This window comes from Pseudonaja textilis, chromosome 1, assembly GCF_049901715.1.
Source record: "Pseudonaja textilis isolate UNSWEBS1 chromosome 1, rPseTex1.2, whole genome shotgun sequence".
NCBI classification, from domain to species: Eukaryota; Metazoa; Chordata; class Lepidosauria; order Squamata; family Elapidae; genus Pseudonaja; species Pseudonaja textilis.
The window spans coordinates 182168824-182193395 of record NC_141990.1 but is presented as its reverse complement, the minus strand read 5'-3'; the positions used below and the strand labels follow the sequence as shown (position 1 = coordinate 182193395).

Here is a 24572-nt window from a genome sequence, read left to right as displayed (position 1 = left end):
TCCATGCCAGCAGAATATTATAAATTAAACTGGCATGGTTTCACCATAAGATTGGATCTATTTAATCTCATATTTCTATAAATCAATTTTGCAATTTCTATAAAATAGTTTGGGTAAAAGTATCAAGGCAGGCCAGTTATAAATAGATGATGTTAGAAGAATACCTTCATTTTTCCAAAAATAGGCACAGTACTGTACATAAATGGTGCCTGGCCTTCATGAAATCAGATATTCTATCTCAAGATCTTGTTTTTTTAATCCAGAGCTGATAAGACATGGCAGGCTTTGCTGTCTTCTTCTTGGCCAGGAGACAGATGCACTTTAAGCATCCATTATTGAGGCCATTTTTATGTCAGTATTTAGCCTAAATGCTGACAGTAATTTTGAGGTCTGAAATGTGATGAGTCCAAGGATACGATTTGCAAAATAACAAGGAGGAATACACAAGGCAAGGCGAAAGGTACCAAAATAGAAAGGAGCCTAACACCATTGATTAATCAAATAAATACAGCTCAACTAACCAACTCATGAATATGGGTAACTGATGCTCTTGCTAGTGGGTAGCTGATGCTCTTGAGAGCTAGTCCCATCTTCCTTATAATTTTTTAAAATCAAATGTATGTGTCTGCTCAACTTACCTCTTCCAACTCACAGTTATGGAGAGGATACATAGGCTCTTGGTAGCCATTCTGTGCCCAATGAAGCCAATTGGAGTCACCACTGTCTTTAGGTTGATTAGACTTGGGTGAATAGAACAGGCAAATGCCTCTGGCTTAACCATTTTGTCACTGCAGGCTTGCAGATTAAATATGAGATATTGCTTGGGACTGATCTAACGTGCTTTCTCTCCCTCAACACACACTTCACAGTCAAATGTCCAAGCTAAACACTTGCAAAAGCTAAAGCCTGAGATGGGAAAAGTCATAATAAGAATTGTCAGAACATTCTGCTAGTGAGCCCTTTTGCACCCAGAGTTTTGGTGCAAATTTAGGGCCAGCTTCTTATAATGTGAATCATAAAGGATATGTCCTGAACTGAAAATACCACCCTGCATGTAACAGTTGATTTAATGGGATCTAGAGATGGAATGATCAATTTCCTAATTATACCAAATTCTTGGATGCTCTGCCCAAAAAAGATTATAAATTTTCACATACAGAAAAGTGTGTGTGGACAATTTAAGAATATACAGACAAGCCCTAAGAGTCCTATTTGTTCCAATAGTCCTCAATTCATCATATAGCCAAGAATCTTTAAACCAGATTGTACCATTCAGATATGTTGTACCATTCAGATATGAAGTCTTTCTGGAAGGCATCAAATTGTGGAAGACTTTCGATGAATCATCACCAGTTTCTGATTTCACAGAGGTTGATGCCATAAGATGACTGGCACGATTTCCCCACTCCATCACAGTCAGAAATGTCACTTCTCAGTCAATTAGAAAGACTGCGTCAGTAGAGAACTGTTTGATTGTTGTCCTCACCTACTTCCAATGCCATCTCCACATATCAGCTTTGCAAGTTTCCTAATCACAGGCCTATCAATAATTCAGAGCCCATCAGCCATACTCCAAAGGGTGGGCTCTTACCCTGCACTTTGGGGCTGTCAGCAAATAATGTGCAGTACAGAGATTCTCCATTTCAAATCCCAGGGCAGCAAGCCAAGTCGAGGCTAGTATTGTATTTTCAATTAGCTTCTGAGTGAATGCTTGGCATCTGCAGAAGGGGATCTGCACACAATTAGCTTCTTGTTCCTTTCAGCTTGGTGCTGAGTGGATCATCTGGAGAACTGGAGGAGGAAGAACAGCATCTCTGAGTAGGGACGTTGCTGTGGATGTAGAAGGAAGAAGGGGACTTTGCAGCTCAAGTAGTTTCTGCTCTCTCTTCCTCAGAAATTATTGTGATTGTTAAGGGAGCGCTGGGCTTCAAGGAGTTTGCCAAGGAGATAAGAAGAGAAGGAACTTTCTTGTCTCTCCTTGTGGCAGGCCAGATCTTCCCCTCCCCCTACTTCTGCTCTTCCTAAATACTGCCATGGAACCAAACAGTCCTAAAAAGATACAGTTCGCTGTACCATTATTTCAAAGTCAAATAGATTCTGAAGCAGCTGAACAGGTAAGCTAATTTTGTCTTCACTGCCTATGAAAGAAGATAAAGATTGTTAAGGGGACCGTGTTTCTAAATGGGGAAAGCAGAGTGCAACTTTGTAGAAGTTCTGTGGTTTTGTAAGAATTCTCTATCATTGAAAGAAGAGAAGGAAAGAGAGAGAAAGAAGAGAAGAGAAGGGAAGAGGTTTGTCTTTAGGATAGAGTAGGTGAGCATTTTTTTTTTTCTGAGCAAACCTTTTTCTCAAAAAAGAGAAGCATTCCAATAGTGAGCTTGGGACTTTTGTATATACAAATTGTTGATGGTATTTAATGTTAGCGGACTGATTGATAGGTAAAGAGATAGTTCAGTTGGAAGGCTATAAATGACAGATGGATGAAAGGATTTCCTGCATCTTCAAATGGATAAAAAACATCAAGAAAAGGGTATTGTTTCTAGATATTCAATACTTCCAAGGCAATTTCTGAGCAGTCACGTTAATAGCCTAAATTTATGTTATTATATTTTCAAAATGATACAATGCTATCAGCATCACAGAACAAACATTAATATAGGTTGAAGTCATCTTCTCTTTGGCTGGCTTGAAATGGTATGTTCCCCCCACTGACAGTGTATGGTTATACCTGCAGATCAAGATGTTTCTCAGAATTGCTTCTCAGACTTAACAGTTCAGCTTTTTGATATCCAGAATGGACAAATACTAGTTGGAGTTGTGCACCTTTAAGTCTACTGAGTCCCATTGAGCTGAATCAAATTTCTATCTGAGAAGGTATATGTGGGGTTCCACTGTTCATGTTCTAGCTGAGATGTCTACTATGAAAAGAACCATCATTAGAAGAAAGGGTCATTGATGACAGCCCTAGAAAACAGACAGAGCCTGAGCAGAATGAGTATTCTTATGCAGAAAACATTTTAGATGCTATTCTCCTACTCAAGATGAGCTTCACATCTCATCCCTCTCCAATAGATAAATATACTTTCTGAATGATAAATGGGTGGCTTTGAAGATTCCAATATCTTTTTAGTCATATTTCTGTATGTAGACATAGAAATTCCTAGAATTAAGGTCATATGCTATTTATTTGACTTAGTATGTAGAGCTATAAAGGGTTATAACTCTCCAAATAATCAGCCAGTAAGAGGTTTTTTTTTAGAAATGTTGGGAGCTGAAGTCATGTTAGATCTGGGGGTACTATGTTGAGAAAGGCTGTATTTTCTTCCATTTAATGTTGTTTATAAGACATCCATATCATTCTATGGTTTCCATATAATGGATGATTCTTGGCCAACAGCATACATGCTAAAAATCAAAGTATTTGGATTTTGTGCAAATATAACATTATGCTTCTTGGCTATTAAGAGGACATGAGAATGACTTGCAAACCAGCCAGTGATTTACAATAGATTAATGCAGTTGTGATTTCTTTTTCCTGCTTTCAACCATTGATGTCTGTAGTCTAAACCAAATGGCTTTTAAAATGATGTTCCATTACTAAATGCAATTTGTGGTATGCTACAAGGAGCAAATGCATATCCCTGCACTATCTCCTGATATCAGAAAAATAATTCGGGCCCACATCTGACTGATCATGGAAGAGCTAGGAAGCCAATCAGTATGACACAATGAAATTTAGCTTTTTGGAAAACCAGGTCTCCAGTATTTTCAGTCAGAGTTGGCATTGGTGGGGTGGGTAGTATTACAGTGAGAATAAGTAAAGGTTGCATAGTTGTGAGACAGGCCATGTGGTCACCTTAGACAAGAGAGTCTAACTGGAATTTAAAAGCTCACTGCTCCATTGGAATGGGAAAGCTCTGGGATGGGAAAGCTCTGGGATATAACTAAAGTGCCATTTGGGATGGAAACCATACAAAGATCCAGGGTTTTACACTCCTTCCACAACACTTGATCATTTCTTTCTTTCTTTTTCTTTTTTAGTTTGCCATATTGTGCTGGAATTCAAATTCAGTAAGACCTCAAAGGTCAAGAATAATGAAGTCTTGATTATTCCTGGCCTTTGAGGTCTTACTGAATTTAAAATCCAGCACAATACGGCAAACTAAAAAAAAAAAACCATAAAGAAAAAAAATGATATACTAGTGATACTGATGATGATGAAGGTGATGATGAAGATGATGATGATGATATGCATTCAGCCATGTCCGATTCTTGGCAATTCTTTGTGCCACATCTCTGCACATCTTCTGATCTTGCACTACTTCCTTGAGTTTTTCTATGCTCCGGCTAGTGTCGGCTTTGATGGTGTTAGTAATACTAACAGAACAAATTCATGATAACCTGCTGCGTTTTGTTCTTGAAATAGAAAGCGGCATCAGCTTGTTCTGATTTTGATGGTGATTAAAAGAAGTCAATGATTTGAATACTTAGCTCTATTTGTATCACTAACTTCTCATTACCTTTTAGCTCTGGCTTAGCTGTATTTGCTTAGTAACTTCTCATAATTGGTGAATTTAGAGACATAGCTGCTTGCATTTATATTTGATCCATCTGCCTTTATTTATGATTTCTGCAGATCAGGAAAAGAAGGCCCACCCCAGCATCCTTAGTAATTATGAATGATTCGTCTCCTGGTAAGTTCATGCTATGGCTTTCTAAAGTCAGAGATCGCCAACCTTTTGGACCTCAGGGACCACCAAACTCATAATTTGAAATCCACTAATATGGATTTTGACTGACAGTGGCTGGCTGATGTTGGTGGGAGAGGAAGAGATCGATCTGATCTAACCTCAGAGGCTGGTAGTGATTCTCTCTCTCTCTCTCTCTCTCTCTCTCTCTCTCTCTCTCACACACACACACACACACAGGTCCCTTACCACCCCTCCAAGGCAGCCACATTCCTTCACTAACCTGCTTTTCAGCTCCGTTCTCAGGGAGAGAGAGAGAGAGAGAGACCTTTTGGTTTCATGCAAGGAAAGCAGCAGAAGCAGCAGAAGTCTTTCTCTCCCCCAAACTCCGCCAAAAATGAGTATTTACCGGCACAGCCTCTTGGAGCAGGATACCTTGCAGGCTCCCAAAGACTCATTTCTGGTGGAGTTTTGAGGAGAGAAAGAAAGACTTTTGCTGCTTTCCTTGTGTGCAGCCAAAAGCAGAAGAAGAAAGAAGTGGAAAGAAGCAGCCCAGTGGCCAGGCGAGGTGCGTGGGGTGCATGGGGCAAGTCCCTCCCTGCAAGCCACACAAGCCTTGTGTTCCCACAGGCCACATGGGCGGCTCAGCCTTGTGTTCCCATGCAGCCTGGATTAATTGCTTTGGGGGTGCTTTGGGGGTGACATTTCTCTGTGGACCACCAAAATTTTCTTATGGACCACCAGTGGTCCCTGGCCCACCAGTTGGCAACCACTGTTCTGAGTGTTTGATGAGATTTAAAAAAAAAATATTATAGGGAAAGAACTAGAAATAGATGTAAAATGATAGAATCATGGCTAAAAAAAATGAAACATCTACATCATATTGTGATTGTCCACCTTGTGGACATCAGAAGGAAACAATTTCTGCTCCTAACCACACAGATGCTTTTACACTAAGCAGTAATTAAGGTGCTAGACTAGGAGTAGAGAGACCCAGATTTCAAGTCTATCTTAAGCAGGGAAGCCAGCTGGGTGATTTTGGGCCAATCACTCTCTCTCAATTGTATGAAGAAGTCAATTACACAAACTATTCTTGAAATATTGTCAGGAAAACTGAGGGAATCCCATCTGTGTACTATAGTTGAAGGAATCAGGACTGATTTGAAGGCACCAAATAAAAACCAAATCCCACTGATTTGTCAGACTGGATTAAAAGTATCCATAAAACCAAGCCTGATCCTTAAGGGTTAGAAGGTTTTATTTTTCATTATTTTGTTTAAATCATGACTTTATTCCATTCTATAAGAATGTTATAAAAATTCTATTACAATGTTCATAATGTTTACACACACACATGCGCACACACACATGCGCACACACACATCAATAAGAAAGAAAGGAGGAAAAGAAAGTGAGACCAACTAAGGATAATAATACAATATAAAAGGATGCAGCAAAAGTTAGGCCCCATAGGCTTTACACAATATATTTTTTCAGAGAAGATGTTACTAAGGAAAATTCAAAGACCATATGCCAAACAAGTAAAGAAGAATTTAGAGGAAAATGGCAACCAATTTGAACATTTAATGTTATTATTTGCTTAATAAATTATCTGCAGGGTCTGACTTTTGGTATACTCTGTGTATAAAAAGATCTTATAACATAAACATCAATGAATAATGAAAAACCAATGGAAGACCATGATGTTTCCTTGGGACATCTTTCAATAAATTTCTGGGTAGCGACCTTGGGAAAAAAAAGAAATTACAAAGAGCAAAACAATTGAATGAGAATTCATTGGAGGAGTTCAGATTTTCTTCCTACATTCCAGTCAAACTACATGTGTTAACTAATTTATCAGTAATTAAACTGTGGTTAATTACTGCTTTTCTAATAGTCATAATCTAGAGATAATTTTGCTTCTCACCTTTCCTTTCACCACTCAACCATTTTCCATTTCTAATTTTCCACTCTCACACTTATCCCAACCTACTTTCTCTAAAAATCCTAACCTTTTCTTAGCACTTTACCAACTGTATCTAATGAAATGGACTGGAATCCACAAAACCATTTGCCAGAAATTAGCAAACATTTCAGCCTTCAGACACTATTCTATAATTTTTCACATGAAGCAGATGCACAAAAATAAATGAAAATAAGACATTTTTAAAAAGCATTTGACATCCCTTGAGACTGCCAATTGGCACATGCCTATATGACAGCTGAAATCTTGCAAATGGAGCACTGAACTCTCACAAGACTGAATAATTTTCCTTGACTGGATGTTAAGCAAGCAATGTAGTCATTTACTCTGTGCTTTCAGGACATGAAGTAAAGCTTAATAGCAATAGCACTTAGACTTCTCTATGGTTTCACAGTGCTTTACAGCCCTCTCTAAGTGGTTTAAAGAGTCAGCATCTTGCCCCCAACAATCTGCGTAACAATCTGGGTCCTCATTTTACTGACCTTGGAAGGATGGAAGGCTGAGTCAACCTTGAGCCTGGTGGGATTTGAACAGCTGATAGTCAGCAGAAGTGACATGCAGTACAGTACGCTGACCACTGTGCCACAGAGGCTCTTGGTTAATGCCGTGCCTTCTCAATTACCGTTCCAAATCTTCCCTTTGATGAGGATGGCAGAGTTTCTTTGCCACGCTTTCAGAGAGAATCTACGCCTTGTATCCAATCTTTGGCTAAACTACCCTGTTTTTCTGAATTTGTTAACTCTCTAATGTCTGCACCATTATCTATACCAGGATAGTGCCTCCCTATTGTCTGTGATAATCTATAAATCCATATGTGCATTCCCTGGCACTCTTCTTGATCAAACTTGGCAAAATTTAGCAAAATAATGCCAAGGACAAAAATACAGTTTCTCTTGGGTATCTGCGAGGGCTGGGAGTGATGTAACACAGTGCAATATAATCTCTGCAGCTTTTACACTTGCATTGTGATATCAAGATGCATGTTTCATCCTTTTCACAAACACTCTGTTTGCTATTGTTGTTCCTGCAGTATTCCACTTTAAGAAGATTTTTATATTCCCAATCTTTAAACAGCTTTAAATTATAAACATTTCCTTTCATTAATAATTATGTGCCTTCAACTCAGTACTGACTCCTGGTAATTGCCTAGATAAACCCCTACAGTTTTCTTGGCAAGATTTCCCCAACTGGGTTGCCCTGGTCTTCTTATGGCTAAGGGAGGGGGAAAGGACTGTCTGAAGGATATACACCTGGCCTCCTTCCTAAGGCAGGTTCTCAATGTTTCCTAAAATGGTTCTCAATGTTTCCTTCAATCACCCCAAAATATTTAAGAAAGATGGAAAAATAAATAGCAGTTTCTTTCTACTAATCTATGAAAAGCAAAGCTATGTACATAAACAAACTGCACAATTGCTCTAGCAAGATGTTTATGGAAAAATGTGTGCAACTATATGTACAACTCAGAGATATCTTAAGAAGAGTGCTGTACACAACAATTTTCCAAAACTGTCATGCACAGTGTTTTCCTCAATTTCAGATAAACCTGAGTCAAATAATGGTTAATATTTGCATTGATGGTTGGTATTGGCTTCAAGGTGACATGTTGTTTCAGCTGATGCCCTGAAAATACAGTTAGAACACATATATTAAACTAAAGTATTACATATCTACCAATACAATATATAACCTAAAGCAACATTTGTCTTTGAGATTTCTGGCATTTCTCTGTAGGTGTTTGATGTCTGAAACTGCTGACAACTCTGCCTGGAAGTGTGATACAAAGGAGCTTTCAGTATATTTATGTCAATGCAATAAATATGCTTTTTTCCATCTGGGATATACAGCAGTTCAGGAGCCAGCTAAAATCCACTCCATATACCATACCCTCAAAGTCATGTTGCTGACAGATTTGCTCATCAATGTTTACCAATGTCCATTTAAAAGCTATTTGCAAAGCAATCTTGTTTCTCTCTTACTGATATTTATTTCTATAAAAGCTTTGCAGTATTTCATACCCATTAAGCCTTACTAGACTACTGGGTCCCAACTCTGGCAAATTGGCCCAGCTTGGACACTAGAGGGAGGTCAGGTAACAAGAGGCCACTCTTTCCTCTCAAACAAATTATCTACTTTCCAAGAGGGGCAGCATTAGAAAATGACCATGAAAGTTTTTAAAACTATAGTAGAGCATCACACAAGAATGCAACAAGATTGTTGTTGCTGCCATTTTCTGCTCCTGCATCCACTGAAGGAATATATAATTTAAACTTAACCAAAACTTTATGGAAGCTATTTAGAAAAAACATTATGAGTGAGTGTGAATCAGGGATGGCAATCAGTAACTTTTAGTTGTTAGTATACAGCTCCGGTAATTTCCAATGGAAGTGAGGCTGATATTTAGAAGAATTTGGTTCTTAATCTAAATGAGAGGATACTTTGGGGTCCAGAAATGATACAAGCCAATTTTTCTGCCCAGTAAAGATTCCTGGTATGCCAGCAGAAGCAACATACGAAACAGGAGATTGGGAGAAGTTGGATGTCTTTTATTAGGAATATGAGTCACCTAACAGCTATTTGGGTTAGAAATATATAAACCAGGGTAAACATTTTAAAACTGTAACTTTAAGAAAATGCAAAACTGTAATTAGGTGTGGTTTCTCAAATGGCCATAAGATGGAGCCAGAAACCTGGTTTGTTTTAGTCTGAGTCTCAGAAGAGAGTGTGAGTGTATCTGTTTCCTTCTGTTGGAAAGTATTGCCGTTGCTCCATTTCTTCTAATTGACTGATATTACTGGATTTAATGTAAGTCTGATACTGAACTGTTTTTTGACACTGGACTTTGATATTTGGATTATCCCTGGATTGAAAAACTGACTGATTTACCTGTGAATGACTTTTGGACTGCTTATCTTGAACTTTGCTTAAACTGCCTGGAAGTAAAAACCTACATTTACGGTACAGTGTATCTGTGTACTGTGTGTGTATTATTCAAACACTACTCTCAAATATGTCTCCCTGTATGCACTCATTCTCCTAACGGGGAATTACCTCAACATCTTTAAACCCAATCTGGCAGGCTCTTCCAATGTACATATTGGCTCAGGAGCCTGAGACATGAAGTAACTGAGCAAGTTGTGGCAAACCCAACTTAAGAATGTCTTTGGGCAATCAAGGGGAAGGAAAGAAGATATATCTTCTAGCCATGTGCTTAGAGATAGAGATGGAAATCTCTTGGCCACCTCAAAGACTTCTGGAAAGCCACATAGCCTCATGGCTGACTCAAGGAAAGATTCTACTGAGAGAAAGTGTTTGAGCCTTCATCCCAAGAAAAAGGAAACACTTGTGAAAGCCAAGCACTGGATTACCTGGACCAAGATCCTTTGTCTACAGCAGAAGCTTCAAACTTCCAAAGTGGACACAAAGTATTCTGCTTCAGACAGCAACAAAAGTTACTAACCACGGCACTCAGAGATGATCATGTTATTTCCACTCCTGTGCAGGCAAATCATTAAAAACCGCACTAAATTGTTTAAAGCTTGGCAAGACATTTGGCTTCAAGGAATGGGCTTATGGAACATGAAGAGAATTGACCGGAAATGATTCCTTTGCATGCTTTAACTTGCTGAATGATTGTTTTAAAGAGCCCACTTATTTTTTATGGACATGTGTCATGTTCTCAGAAATAGCAGGACTTTCTAAGGAGTCAACTTCATGCCTGTCTAACCTATAGCACAAAGATGCTTGTGACATTGGCTTTATCTCCTCTTCAGCCTATAGTGGAAAGATCTTAAAATAATCTATTCTATTTTTAAAGTTGCTTTGCCATGGACTTGAGCCATTATATTTGATTGGCGTTATGGTTGATAATATGGCCAGGAACTGGGATGTGCCAGATTCAGATTACTGAGGTGCACCCTTCCCTTGTAGGCACTCCAGCTACCACCCCAGGTCACTTTGAACTTTCCTTTTTGAGAGATCTGGCTTTTGCAGAGACACTTGACTGTGAAAACTCCAATTTGCATTTCCCAAGGTACTTCTCAGGTCTTACACTTCATAGCTCATGAATATAGCAGTAGCAATAGCACTTATTATATTCTATTCATAGTGCTTTCTTGCACACTCTAAGCAGTTTGCAGAATGAGCATATTGACCCCAACATTCTGGGTCCTGACCTTGGAAGAATGGAAGATTGAATCAACCTTGAGCGGGAGAGGATCGAAGTCCTGGCAGTGAGCAGAATTAGCCTGCAATACTGCATCCTAAACACTGCACCAACATGGCCCACTTGCTGTCTGTTGGTGGGTCTGTTAGCAATCATTATAATATAGGTTATCTATGGCTCTACTATTTATACCACTTTTATTATTTCTGGGGAATAACTCATGAGTACTACAACTGAATGGTCTACATCAGTGGCCCCCAACCTTTTTTGTGCCACGGCCCAGTACCAGCATCACAAAATGATCCGCGGCCCGGTACCGGCATCAGCACACATGACAAGGCAAGGTGAGCTGAGCGACCGGCCAGCCAGCCGTCCCCCGCTTCTCCTCGCCACCTTCAACTCCTCCTTTGTACCTTCGTCGATGGGCTTTGCTTCGGGACGGCTTCAGGACAGTCGCTCGGCTCGCCTTGCCTTGGGTGCTGAAAGAATCATCGCGCCTTAGTTTCATTCGAAGCCCCCCCTTCGATGAAACTAAGGCGCGAGGATTCCTTCAGGACCCAAACGCCGCTTTCCAACTGGAAAAGCTCACCCGGAAGCACTTTCTCGTCAAACAAGATGGCGGCACCCAGTAAACTGGCAGCCCGGTAGGAAATGTTCCATGGACCGCTACTGGTCCGCGGCCCGGTGGTTGGGGACCCCTGGTCTACATCATTGGCGTATCATGCAGCTTCTGTGTTCGTAGCATTTTGCTGCTACTTATGATGCCCTCAACCCTGTTGGGGATGGGAATGGGTGGGGGGAAAAGGAAAACCAGTTTTCCTCTATCTTTCGTGGCACCAGTGTTAAGGGATCAGTTATTGTTCTTACATATGGAACCATCCCAATTGCATTCATAGGATACTTCCAAGTACTTTTCACCACAGATTCACAGCTGAATTTCTTGGTGACCACTATTTCTATACAACATGAATACAAGGATGCATCTAACTTGCTTTATCTTGCTCAATATTGACGACTACTTCATACCTAGGCTAATTCTGTCTCCATAATCTTGCCAGGAACTCATCTCACCAAATGCCAAAAGGGGAGATATATGGAATAGAAGAAGATTCAGACAGTTGTGGTGCAGGGAATTTTGCAGATCAAAGCATTTGTGAAGCCTCAGGCAATCACTTCAATCTTTGAGAGAATCGCAGGGGTATTACATAGCCATGGGTATTATTGCTCAATAACAGAATGTCAGATGAAAATAGAGAAAGGACACATTGCAAAACCCAGAAATATCCTTGCAGAAATGTTTTTCAAATGTTCTTGCTCCATAAAGTCCCTTCTCTGCACTTCCAGTTTGGAAGTGGTTTGCCTGGGCTACATTCTGAAGAATGCTAGACCTTCGGTCCATAAACATTCTGAATGACAGGTGCACAGAGTGAAGTGTCTCTGCCACACCCATCATCTCTTAATTAGGCTATTTTTGAACACTGTTTTAAAATGGTTCTACTATTCAGAAATAGCTTGAATGATCAAAGGCACCTAGGACATCTGCATATGTGATTTGTCATTCAGGCAACGTGCCTAATCTTACTCTACTACATGTTAAGGAGAACAATTGCATTTTTTTGCCCTGCTAGCTGGAAGGGAAATGAAAGCACGGACACCACCAATTGTTTTCTTTAACTAGTCCTGCATTAAATCTCTACAAACACCATCACTGGATCTTTGTGTTCCGGTAGCAGAATGGGATTCATCTGGTATTGCAGCAAAATATATGCTGACATTTTTTTTTTCCTGGTTCAATAACTGGAGGATGCCATGTTAATGAGGCCTTGAGGAACAGCCTGGGAAGGAATATATTATAGACATAAAGAAAGTAGCAAGAAAAATACTACCATCTGCTATAGAACCCACCTCCTTAGAATTTCATGAGGGAGATTTTACTATTGCAATAAAAGTCCTTACTAGAACTGATGGGAGAATACTATGAGCTATTTTATTGCGACCTGTTGAAATTCTGACTATAAAAGTTTATTTACTGAATAAAATCACAGTTGGTTTACACAGTTTGCACAACATTTTAGTCCATAAGTCATGGTTTGCAACTATCATGACTGAATGTACCCAAATTGCTAAACCCAAGTCAAATAATCTGCAGTGCAAGGTGTGAGCCAATCTACTGAGTCCATCAGCTCCAAGCTAGCTAAAAATGCTTGAGGATTTCATCTGTCTAAAGAAATCAGCCTGATCATATTTCCTTGACAAATAAATTTTGTGAGGTAAGCAACCTTGTCTCCTATAGAGATTTTGGATCATGATTCCCATAATCTTTGAGCAGTGGCAAAGCTGGGGCTATGAGAGTCAGCATCTAAGCAGTAGTGTCTGCAGGGAGGCAGAGGGAAGGAGCAGTGTGTTGCAAGCTCTGTTCTACCATTGTGACTCTTTTCTATGAGTTTTGAAACATCACTCTCTCACACACACCCTGCACAAAAAGGCAGAGCTTGCAGTGTGATGTTGCTTTTGTCATTCTGAAGCCTTTGGACACCACTGTCCAAAGAAAACATAGAAAACATAGATATTTACATTTCCCAGTGAAAGAAACTTTCATGTTACATTTTTGTACTTCTCTGAAATTTGCAATTCAGTTCTCAAGTAAAACAACTTCCTAGACATGAAGGATTGTTGGGCTGATGACAAGGAATGCTTGAGAAGTCTGGACCAACCAGTGTGTCACTGCTCCCAGTCAGACTCGAATCATACATAGAGGAAATTTTAATCACATGGGAACAGTTTGCATCACATGAAGGAAGTTAAATTACATACAGAAAATAATCCCGAATCCAGGAAGTAATCCTATATATGAAATTTGTTTTTCTTTTAACAACCCTGTCATCCCTTGCACCAGGGTGGAGTCAGGTCAACTTAATGGAGCTGAGCGTTTACTGGCTGGATGCCCTTCCTGATGCCTATGTGGAGTTCACAGCAGATATTTTCTCTTTGTGCCCAGAAAGAGAAATATCTGCCACTACCTCATAGCCTCCTGATTGTGAGGCAAGAGCTCCACCATGCTGCCCAATCCTGTATATGAGAAATATGTGATTGTTTTTTGCATAGTAATTGGTGGTGAAATACCACTTCTAACTACATTCGATTCTAGCAGAGGACATTGTTTAATGAAAGATGTCATAATTTGGCTCAAACTTGCTCTGTTTTTATGAGACAAAGCTTAATAAAATTAGCAGTTGCCCCAAACATTAACAGAGAAGCAGCAGAAGGTAGTCAGGGAGCATATGACTTTCGCTGAGCCCCAAAAGAAAATTTGGAGAAACTAAATATTTTTGTCCTGAAAAGGATTGAAATAGAATTTTCCAAATATTTCAGGCCATTCTAAGAAACCACAAAGTTAAACTTGTAGAATGGCAGCAGGTGATTTTCCTTGTTTTTCCTAAAATATTTTTTTCCACTGTCCAGAAGGCTTTCTCTGCTGCAGCAAAGTAGATGAAGAACAGATGTTGGATAATCATTGCAACACTCTGTGCAGAAGATTGATGACTAATGTCCATGTGTTGTCACTTTTGAACAACTTGGCTTTTAGTAGGAAAATCTTTAAAAAATGAATCAAGACAAAATGCCAGCAAGACCGCAATATTTTTATCCAGAAATGTTCAAGCTGATTAATGAATTGCAATGCATCATACAACCTGCAGATGGGAAAATTCAGACCACTGAACCTGTTTGTAGAAAACAGTGGGAACCCAAAGTCCAACGGAGCAGAAAGCAGCAGGAAGTTCTGGCCACAGAGATGCTCATTTGGGAAGTAACTCTTTTCTGAAATGGATGCAGGTCAGCCACAACAATGGAGAATATTTCTGGGTTGTGCTATGAAATTGAATGATAACTCGTGCCCTAAAATCATGGTCCCCCACTGATTTAAAGTATAATTTAGCTTTGTTGATAATAACTTCCTTAACCTGGTGTCATCCGGATGTGTGGGTCTACCACTGTTGTGGGTATCAATGCTAGCAGTTCAAGACCTCAAGAGGGCCAGGCTCTTGGCTGAAGCTTTCCCCAAACTCCATATAGCAGGATTAGGAAGCAATCTTGATTGCAGCTGGGAATGAAGTTGCCCATATCAGTTCAGTGCCTTCTTTTAGTTAAGACTGCAGACGACATTTATGCTCCTCAGCTGAAAATATGTGGCTTTTCTCCTTCATTTTCAATGGAGACTCTGGTCTGCAACACTTAATGGAAACCTTGTTTTATGTTGGGGCCATATGACTCTTGGCAATTGGCATTTCCACCATTCCTGACTAGAAAATTCTAGCTCTCAAAAGAGAGTACAATCTCAGATTTGGAAAAACCACTAGATCCGGGAGGGAAGGGTTTCCAACCGGGGCTGGGATTCAAAAATCCCAGTAACTGGTTCTCTGCCTGGTTGCTGGGTGGGCGTGGCCATGGTGGGCATGGCCTACTGGAACTCCTGGGGAGACCATTTTTCACCTTCTCCAGAGTCCAGAGGTTTCCCTCAAGCCTCTGGAAGGGCAAAAATAGCTTCCCCGGGCTCCAAAGACCCCCCAAAAGCTGGAAACAGGCTTGTTTCCAGACTTCCAGAACTTCTGTGAGGATTGTTTTTTTCCCTCCCAGAGCCTCCATGCAGGCCCTGCACTTACCTGCAATGAAACAGGTTGCGTGGAGTCTCCTGGGAGGGGGTGGGGTGGGCAGGGCCAGCCAGTCAGTTCAACTACTGGTTCAGCAAACAAGATGTAAATTTAACAACCGGTTCACCCAAACCAGCCCGAACCGGCTGAATCCCACCCTTGTGCAACTTTGTGCAACATTAAGGCTTGTGGGCTTCAATTCTCAGAATTCCTCAGCAAGTCTATACATCTTGAAGTTGTCGAGGTTGAGAAACACTGCTTGCTTTGAGTGCATTTCTAACAGGCTGCTCGACTTTCAGCACATTTCTGAGGAAGAGTTAGGGAGGAGAAGATGTTTCCTATAACAACATTATTTTCAACTGCACAGACTTCTCTAGGTAGCATCTTTTGGCCCAAGCATCTGGAATCTAGCAGAACTAACACCAGCTGCTTTCAATATTGTGCATAATGGTTAATCATAAAGTCTTCCGACAAAGCAATATATCAACAAAAACAGTCTTTAAGAACTACTGATTTTACATGTTCTTTTGTTTTTCTCTCTGTGTGACAGCAATACAATGGAGCAAAATGCTCTTTGTATTAATTTAATTAGAAAATTGGTGGCTGGAGATTTTAGCAGCTACTAAGAGCAGAAATGGAGAGATGAGGGAGACCAGGCATTTTTAATTTTAATTAATGAGATTAATTTGAACTTTATAAAATGTCCTTACCAGTCTAATTTGTTGAAGAAAACAATCAATGAAGAAAACACAGTAACAATTGTGACTCAACTTTAGACAGTAAAGGGCAGAGAAATATGCAAATAAAAATAATATCCACATTGTAAATATTCAGACCACCAACAACTTCAACAACAAAATTAAGCATTATCAAGTCAATCATCTGATCTTTTGAAACAAGGGGATTCTCATTGTTCTCAGTCTGGGACAGCTGTGTTGGCTGGGAATGATAACCTTTTTTTTTAACATTTGCAGAAGATCTCTCAGGCTGTTCATGACTTCACAATCTCCATCAGAAAGGCCGTTAAAAGTAGACAGATGGCTTTTCCTTTCCAAGATCCATATGAACACATTCCATTGTGGTAAAAATTCAAAGAAGGGCCTTTTTTGGTTCCTTTTTCTTTCATTTATACATGCTATTCTTCTCCAAGGATGAGCCATGTTCTGTATATAAGGGAAATATATGTGTAATAAGATTGTGCCCCATTGCTAAGTTGTGCCCCGTTCTTCACAACTCCATGGACCACAGCATGTGCACTGCAACAATGGCACCATTAAAGCCAACATCTTTAACACATTCTTCGGCTCAGTATTTGTAAACAGCAATGGATCATGCCCAGTATTTCCTAGCTGAACCACAGACAACTACAATGATCTAATACATATCGATTTTACAGAAGACAATGTTGAAAAAGCACTACGCAATCTAAAACTATCTCTATCTATTGGACCGGATGGAATATGTGCCTACTTCTTAAAAAAGCTATCCACTGCCATAGCCAAACCTCTAAGCATAATCTTTGAAAAATCTTTCAGGACCAGCTCCTTGCCAAAACTATGGTCACAAGCCACAGTCATCCCCATCTTCAAAAAGGGAGACCCCAGCCTAGTTGAAAATTACAGACCAATCTCCTTATGCTGCGTCACCTGTAAAGTCATGGAATAAATTATTAACCAATCCATTATCCTCCACTTAGAGACAAACAACCTACTATCCAATAAACAATTTGGTTTCAGGAAAAAACTATCCTGTAATCTACAACTCTTACACTGCAAAAACATATGGACTACACAACTCGATCAGGGCAAAGCAAGAGACGCAATCTACATAGACTTCTGTAAAGCTTTTGATTCAGTGGTACACGACAAACTACTCCTAAAACTAAAATCTTATGGTATCTCTGGACACCTGCATAACTGGATAGAAGCATTCCTGTCAAACAGACAACAAATGGTCAAAATTGGGAGCATCCTATCAAATTCTGTACCTGTCAATAGTGGTGTCCCCCAAGGTAGTGTTCTAGGACCAACTCTCTTCATACTCTACATAAATGACATCTGTGATCATATTAAGAGCAACTGCGTTCTTTTTGCTGATGATGTAAAGCTGTTCAATACCACAGACAATACTGCTACCCTTCAAAAAGATCTTGACTATGTATCAGAATGGTCAAACAAATGGCAACTTCAAATCTCAACAAATAAATGCTCTGTCTTACATATTGGCAAAAAAAAAAAAATCAGAAAATAAAATACAGGCTGAATAGTCAAGATCTTGTTGATGATCCAAGCTCTGTAAAGGACCTTGGAATACTCATCTCTAAAGATCTAAGTGCTAGAGTCCACTGTAACTACATAGCCAAAAAGACATTAAGAGTTGTTAACCTAATCCTAGGTAGCTTTTTCTCTGGTAATATCACACTACTAACTAGAGCATACAAAACATTTGCTAGACCAATACTTGAATACAGCTCATCATTCTGGAACCCACATTACATATCTGATATTAGCATAGTTGAGAAAGTCCAGAAATATTTCACAAGAAGAGTTCTCCACTCCTCTACTCATTGCAGAATACCTTATGCCACCAGACTTGAAATTCTAGACCTAGAAATCCTTGAATTGCGCCGCCTTCGGTCTGATCTAAGTATGGTATATAAAATCATACATTGCAATGTCCTACCTGTCAATGAATACTTCAGCTTCAACCATAACAACAACTAGAGCAAATAATAGATACAAACTCAAGGTTAATAACACCAAACTTGATTGCAGGAAATACGACTTCAGCAACAGAGTTGTCAATGTCTGGAATACTCTACCTGACTCTGTGGTTTCTTCCCCAAACCCCAAAAACTTTAACCTTAGACTGTCTACTATTGACCTCACCCCTTTCCTAAGAGGTCTGTAAGGGGCGTGCATAAGTGCACCAAGGTGCCTACCGTCCCTGTCCTATTGTTTCTTTTATTTTTCTTATATGTACCTGTTTCATGTATTCATAACTATGTATATACTTATACCTCTTATCTTGTAAGCGATTGACAAATAAAATAAAAAATAAAATAAATGTCAAGCTCCCCTATCTTCCCCTGTCTCTTGAGTTTACCCAGTTTCATGTTTATTGTGTAGATGACACTATTTAACCATCTCATCCTCCACCATCCCCTCCTCCTTTTGCCTTTAATCTTTCCCAACGTTAATGAGTCCTCTTTTCTCATTAGCTGGCCAAACTATTTGAGCTTCAGCTTCAGTATCTGTCCTGCCAAAGAACAATCGGGATTGATTTCCTTGTGTAATGATAGAAGAGTTCAGAGTTGTTGTATGTAGTATGTGAGTGAATGTGTGTGCATGTTCATGTGTGTGCATATAATTTAATTATATTTTTCTAAACCATGCATCACAGGTTGGTGGACCAAAAATTCAGAGGTTTTTGCTAAGCATGCAACATTTTTCAATTTTAAAAATAAAAATATACAATGGAAGTGATAGTATCGTATATTATTTCATCTACAGTTTCTAACTGAGTATCTTTATAGATCAGTTTGGTGTTCAACTGCTCCCATGTGATGTATAGTTGGGATTTGGGTTTCCCTAAAGTGCAAAGAGAGACCCCCTAAGAGAGACGCCTAAGATATCCTACGAATGAAGCTTTCAAGCAATACTCAGGAGCCTGTTACTTCACCAAAATGGTGGGTGGGCACATATTATCAGTTTATGGCGGGATAAGACCTAATATTTCACCATTTCTGTGGTTTCCCCAGCACATGCCATCAGAAAGCAATACTGATCAGCAAATGCTGGAAGTGGATAAAGGACATGGAAAGATTTGCACTCCAAGGTTTTAAAATGGTGGGCATTTTATCTCACTCAAACTCTGCGTGGTTCTTTTGTCTTCTCTTCCCAATTCATCTGACTGTTTTTTGAGTACTGCTGTACCTCTGTGAATGCTACTATTCAAATATTTGTGCCTCATAATAAATCAAAGGATGCCTGTTTGTATTTTCTTTGCATAGAATTGGCTTACAATAATTTCACACATATTTTTAATTCTGATGATTCCAAGCTTTCTTAATTCTAGCAACCTCATTTTAGGAAATATAATAGGAAGGAAAAACAATTTTCTTTCGCTTGGTGAGAAATGACTAAGAATCAGAAACTCTTCCTAACGTACTGCAGTTCTATCTTCTGTCCAATCGGAACAGAAAATCATATACTATAGTTATGTCCTAGAGAAAAATATTTTTCTTCTTTCCTTGAAATTGCAGAAAGACTAGATTTAATTTGTCAAAGGAGGTCATTCTAAAGCTCTTATTTGCTTTCTACTGAAGGTAGAAAGGATGGAATGCCTGTGGCAATTTTGGAGACAGTTCATTCCATGAAAGGGAAATTATTGTTCTAACATCTCAACAGAACTTAAAATCTCCACATTCATTCTTCTCTCCCTCCACTTTGCTGGCTTTGTTAAATTTAATTAGCCGGGGGCTGATTTATTAATCCTCCAAGCAGAACAACTTCTATTTGTCATTTTATAATTGACATAATTTTCTTTATCTTTACAAGCCTTTGCAAGAGTTAATAGCCATTAAGTGATGTTATTCCCAGATGCCTTCACCACTGAAAACTAAAACAACAGAGATCCATATCAGGAACATAAATACTTACCCACTTGTTCATTTATGTTTCTGTTTAACTGTGGTTCCCCCACCTCCCCATTTTTTGATACCACCCCTTGGAGTCAGTTAACTTCCTCTGAAAAATGTTTGATGAAGAATGTTGCATTGAACCCAGGATAAAACTGTTGCAACCTATTAGTTGCTATGGAGAGAAAATACTTTGAAGCTGCTTTTCAGATGGGTTGAGGACAAGTTGAAAATAGAGTCAGGGGACATAGCATAAAAAAAGATGCTGCCAAAGGATATCCATGCTGTGGTTAGATGCAAGGATGGGAAGGCTCTCTATCTTAGTTCATGGATAATTCAACAGGTTCAGTGGTGGCCAAGGTTGAAAGTTGGCATATGTGTTATTTATCAAGGTTAGGCTGTGTGTTTTGGAAGTCACAAACATAGGTAGAAAATTAAAATAACAGAGTTGGAAGGGACCTTGGAGGTCTTCTAGTCCAACCCCCTACTTAGGCAGGAAACCCTATATCATTTCAGACAAATGGCTATCCAATCTCCTCTTTAAAACTTCCAGTGTTGGAGCATTTACAACTTCTGGAGCCCAGTTGTTCCACTGATTATTTATTCTAACTCTCATGAGATTTCTCCTTAGTTCTGGGTTGCTTTTCTCCTTGATTAAACCAAAATAAGATTCCTTTTCCTTTTAACCATAATTGATCCCTTACATTTTCCAACTTAACATTATTTTAGAAATATCTTTTTGACAACCAATTTGATCCAATGATTAAAGGCACCAGGGTAGAAACTAAGAGACCCTGAATCCTAGTCCCACGTTAGGCACTGAGCTGGCTGGGTGACCTTGGGCCAGTCACTCTCTTTTAGCCATAGGAAGGAGGCATTGGCCAACCAATTCTGAAAATACTGCCAAGAAAACTGAAGTCACCAGGAATCAACACTGATTCAAAGGCTCCAAAACAAAACAATTTAACTGAAAAACAGTTTATGCATTAAGGGTTTGGTAATATATGAACTACCAGGGACAATAAAAGATGAATGAGGAGGTAGGACAATTCCCCCTGCAAATGTGAAAAAACAAAATCACTGAGCAATTCAAGGCCCTTCTGGCTCTTATTGAAACAGGGGAAGTTGAAAAGGAGAGGCGGAGAGATTTTTCTTTCCTCTGACTGATTTTCTTTCCAAATATTCTCATTCACTGCAAGATATGAAAAGTGAAATATTGGAAGAGACTGAACTGAGGCAATTTGGAACTGGAAATCGAGATCCAAGAGCTGGAATCAGAAATATTTAAAATCCTATGGCTCCATAGTTATCTACCACCCACCCATCACACACCCTTCACCCTTCTGTCCTACCAATTGGTAAAAAAAAAATCAGTACACCAAATACAAACTAGGTGGATATGGCCTCGTTGATGATCCTCACTCTGTCAAAGACCTTGGAGTACTCATATCAAATGACCTAAGCACCAGAGCTCACTGTAACAGCATTCCAAAAAGGCATTAAGAGTTGTAAATCGAGTCTCAAGTGAGAGGACAGGAGATCGGAGGTGAAGAAGTCTGGTGCAGGCTTCGAACACCTTTTCTGGCGTCAGGAGCGATCCCCAGGGATACACGAACCCCGGAGAGGTTCGTGTCAACGTGAGATCCTCGAGCTGCAGAGGGGAAGGCAACTCCCCAACAGCGAAGAGGGAAGCTCCGAGCTCGGCGCTAAAGAGTAAGCTGTCATTTTATGGCGGCTTCCAATCCGTCTGCCACTTGAGTGAATAAGCAAAGCAGTGACAGCCTGCGAGATCCAGTAACAGAACAGAGAAACGGTTTATATCTTGGATTCTTTGAAGTCTGAAGGGAGTAGAATGACAGAAGAATGATAGCATAAATTCTTCTCTCCTGGTTGTGATAAGCACCTCTTGGAAGTCGGGCGGAGAGCGCCAGAAAAGCAATTGGGGAAGCTTTGGGGAAAGAGAGAGATTGCTAAAACCTGGAGATTGGAGATCCGGAACTGGTCTGAGCACAACATGACTATTACATCTACTTAATATTGGGGAGAAGATAAATTGAGCATTATATTGGACTTTGGAAGATTTGTATGTGGATTTAAAAGTTGGAAAGCAAAGAAAGAAGCAGCAGCAAGAGGAAGAAGCCAGAGGCGAACAGAACGCTGGGAAAGACGGTTTTGGGACTGCAGATTAGTCAGCACTTTTCACCATTTGCTGATTGGAAGGCTGAAAAGAAACCTCTAGCTGGAAGATGGAACTTTAGCTCACCCAATTTGCTCTCTTTATTACGTGGTACTACTTAAGTTTACTAAGTTGGCACTATTTTCTCTTTAAGATGACTTCCTTGTGGTTGTTTGTTTGTTGATTTTCTGAAGCTGTGGTAATCTCTCTTCTACCCCCTTCTCTTATTATCTTGCCCCTTGCCTCCCTATTGTATCTCCTAAACACTTTACATAATTATACTTACTGGGGGAGCGGGGGGAGGATACACTATTATCAAAGAGTTAAGAGTTTACTGTTGTAAGTATTAATAGTAAAAAAGGGATAAACTTTGTTGATATAATCTATTTATAAATTATTTAGACTACTTACGACATTTAAGATTAATTCCTTAAAGAGTTAATTGATGTACTATTGTTGACCAATTTTCTTATTACATTGACTAGAATATTGTTGCAGATCTCTATTTATGATATAGGGGAAAAGACTGTGGAGTGAGATATAAAATTGAAATACGTGAATAGTCTTTCAAGTACAGAACCCAAATACTGAATGGTGATTTGGGATAATATATTTAATATTGTGCATCAACAAAAACAAATACTTAGAGAGATGACATCCACAACAACTATGGCCTTAAAAACAGGAAAGAAGGCTATCCCGACCCTATCGACTACGTTGACAGCCACCCCACCAACATCTCAAAAAACTATCGAGGAGTCTTTAATAGGGGAAAAGCAGCCCAATGTCCCCAATATTAATATACAAACTTCCATATTAGCCTTGCAGGAAGCTATATCTAAAATGCAAGAAATGATGATTAATAATCACAAGGAAACTAGAGCAGATATAAGCGAATTGAAAGATGAGATGGGGAAAATGAAGGCTGAAATGAAAGCGGATATAGCGAAGGTGGAGGGTAAGATAGGGTCTTTACAGCAGGCCATGGAGAGAAACGAAGTGAAAATAAAAGATATAGAGAGTAGAACAACACGCATGGAGTCTAACTTTGAAAGGATGGATGAGGAATTTAAAAATGTACTTAGAGAAATGGAAGACTCTCTGATCCACCTCGAGATGGACAAAGCAATGGCGTATTTAAGATTCCAGAATGTGGCGGAAGCCAAAAATGAAGAATTGGAACATTTGATGGCAGAAATATTGGCTGAATGGCTAGGAAAGGAAAAAGATGATCTAATTAAAGAGTTTGATGAGGTATATAGGGTTAGCACAAGCTACGCCAGGCGTAACAACTGTCCAAGAGAAATTCATATCCGCTTCTCTAGGAGATGTCTGAGGGATTTAATTTTGAAAATGTCTAGGAGGAAACAATATCATATAAGGGCAGAGAAATTAGGATTTTAAAACAAATTCCAAAGAGAGTGAGGATGATAAGACAAGATTATAAATTTTTAGCTAATGATTTAAATAAAGAAGGAATCCATTTTAAATGGTTAATCCCGGAAGGGATGTTAATTACATGGAAAGAGAGGAAAATCAAAATAGAATCGATAGAACAGGCCCAAGTTTTTCATCAACAGCTCACAGATAAGAATAGTCAACCCACCAAAGAAGAACCTAAAACAAGACCACAGGAGGTCCGATATTATCACAGAACCCAAAAGGAACGACTTTTCTCCAATTTCAAGAAGTGATAATCCACAACATGGGAGAGAAGAGCAAATCCCACAACAACAACAACAAGAGAACCGAATCATTACTAGGCAAAAATCTAAGCAGAAGTAGATAAATGGTGGAGGGGAAGAAGTTGCTCTCCATCAATATAAACGGATTAAATTCATTATTAAAAAGAAAAGGATATTCTCAAAACTTATTCAACATAACGCAGATATAATATGTCTTCAAGAGACACATATTTCAAGAATGACGAAAGACATCTAATTTGTCCAAAATTAGGTAAACTTTTTACAGCACCGCCGACCAACACAAGAAAAAGGAATTGCAATTTATGTAAAACAAGATGTAAAGGCAGAACTAATCTGGTCGGATCCCAAGGAAGAACTCTGGTTATACAAGTTTGGATAAACCACATCACATTTTTACTTGTAGCAATCTATGCCCCAAATGATGACCAGGGAAATTTTTTAAACACCTTCACCAAAAAATAGTAGGCTTTGAAAAAGAAACATTTGCTTGATTGGCGATTTTAACTCCATTGCAGACTACCAGAAAGACCATAGTAATATGGGGAAAAACAAGAAGGGGAAAAGGAAC

The 24572-nt window shown here is 39.3% G+C and overlaps 1 protein-coding gene across 2 annotated transcripts in view; it reads left to right on the top strand.

Annotated features, from left to right (window-relative positions):
* Positions 1-1736: 1736 nt before the first annotated feature.
* The window catches only part of PPP1R1C (protein phosphatase 1 regulatory inhibitor subunit 1C), a 57434-nt gene continuing 34598 nt past the window's right edge, over positions 1737-24572 (top strand). The window contains exons 1-2 of one of the 2 annotated variants that reach the window (XM_026696722.2): positions 1737-2114; positions 4637-4694. In XM_026696722.2, the coding sequence (XP_026552507.1) occupies positions 2034-2114; positions 4637-4694 (139 nt within the window). In that variant the 5' untranslated portion in view covers positions 1737-2033. The remainder of the gene's footprint in view (positions 2115-4636; positions 4695-24572) is intronic. The other variant, XM_026696721.2, reaches the window with a different exon arrangement.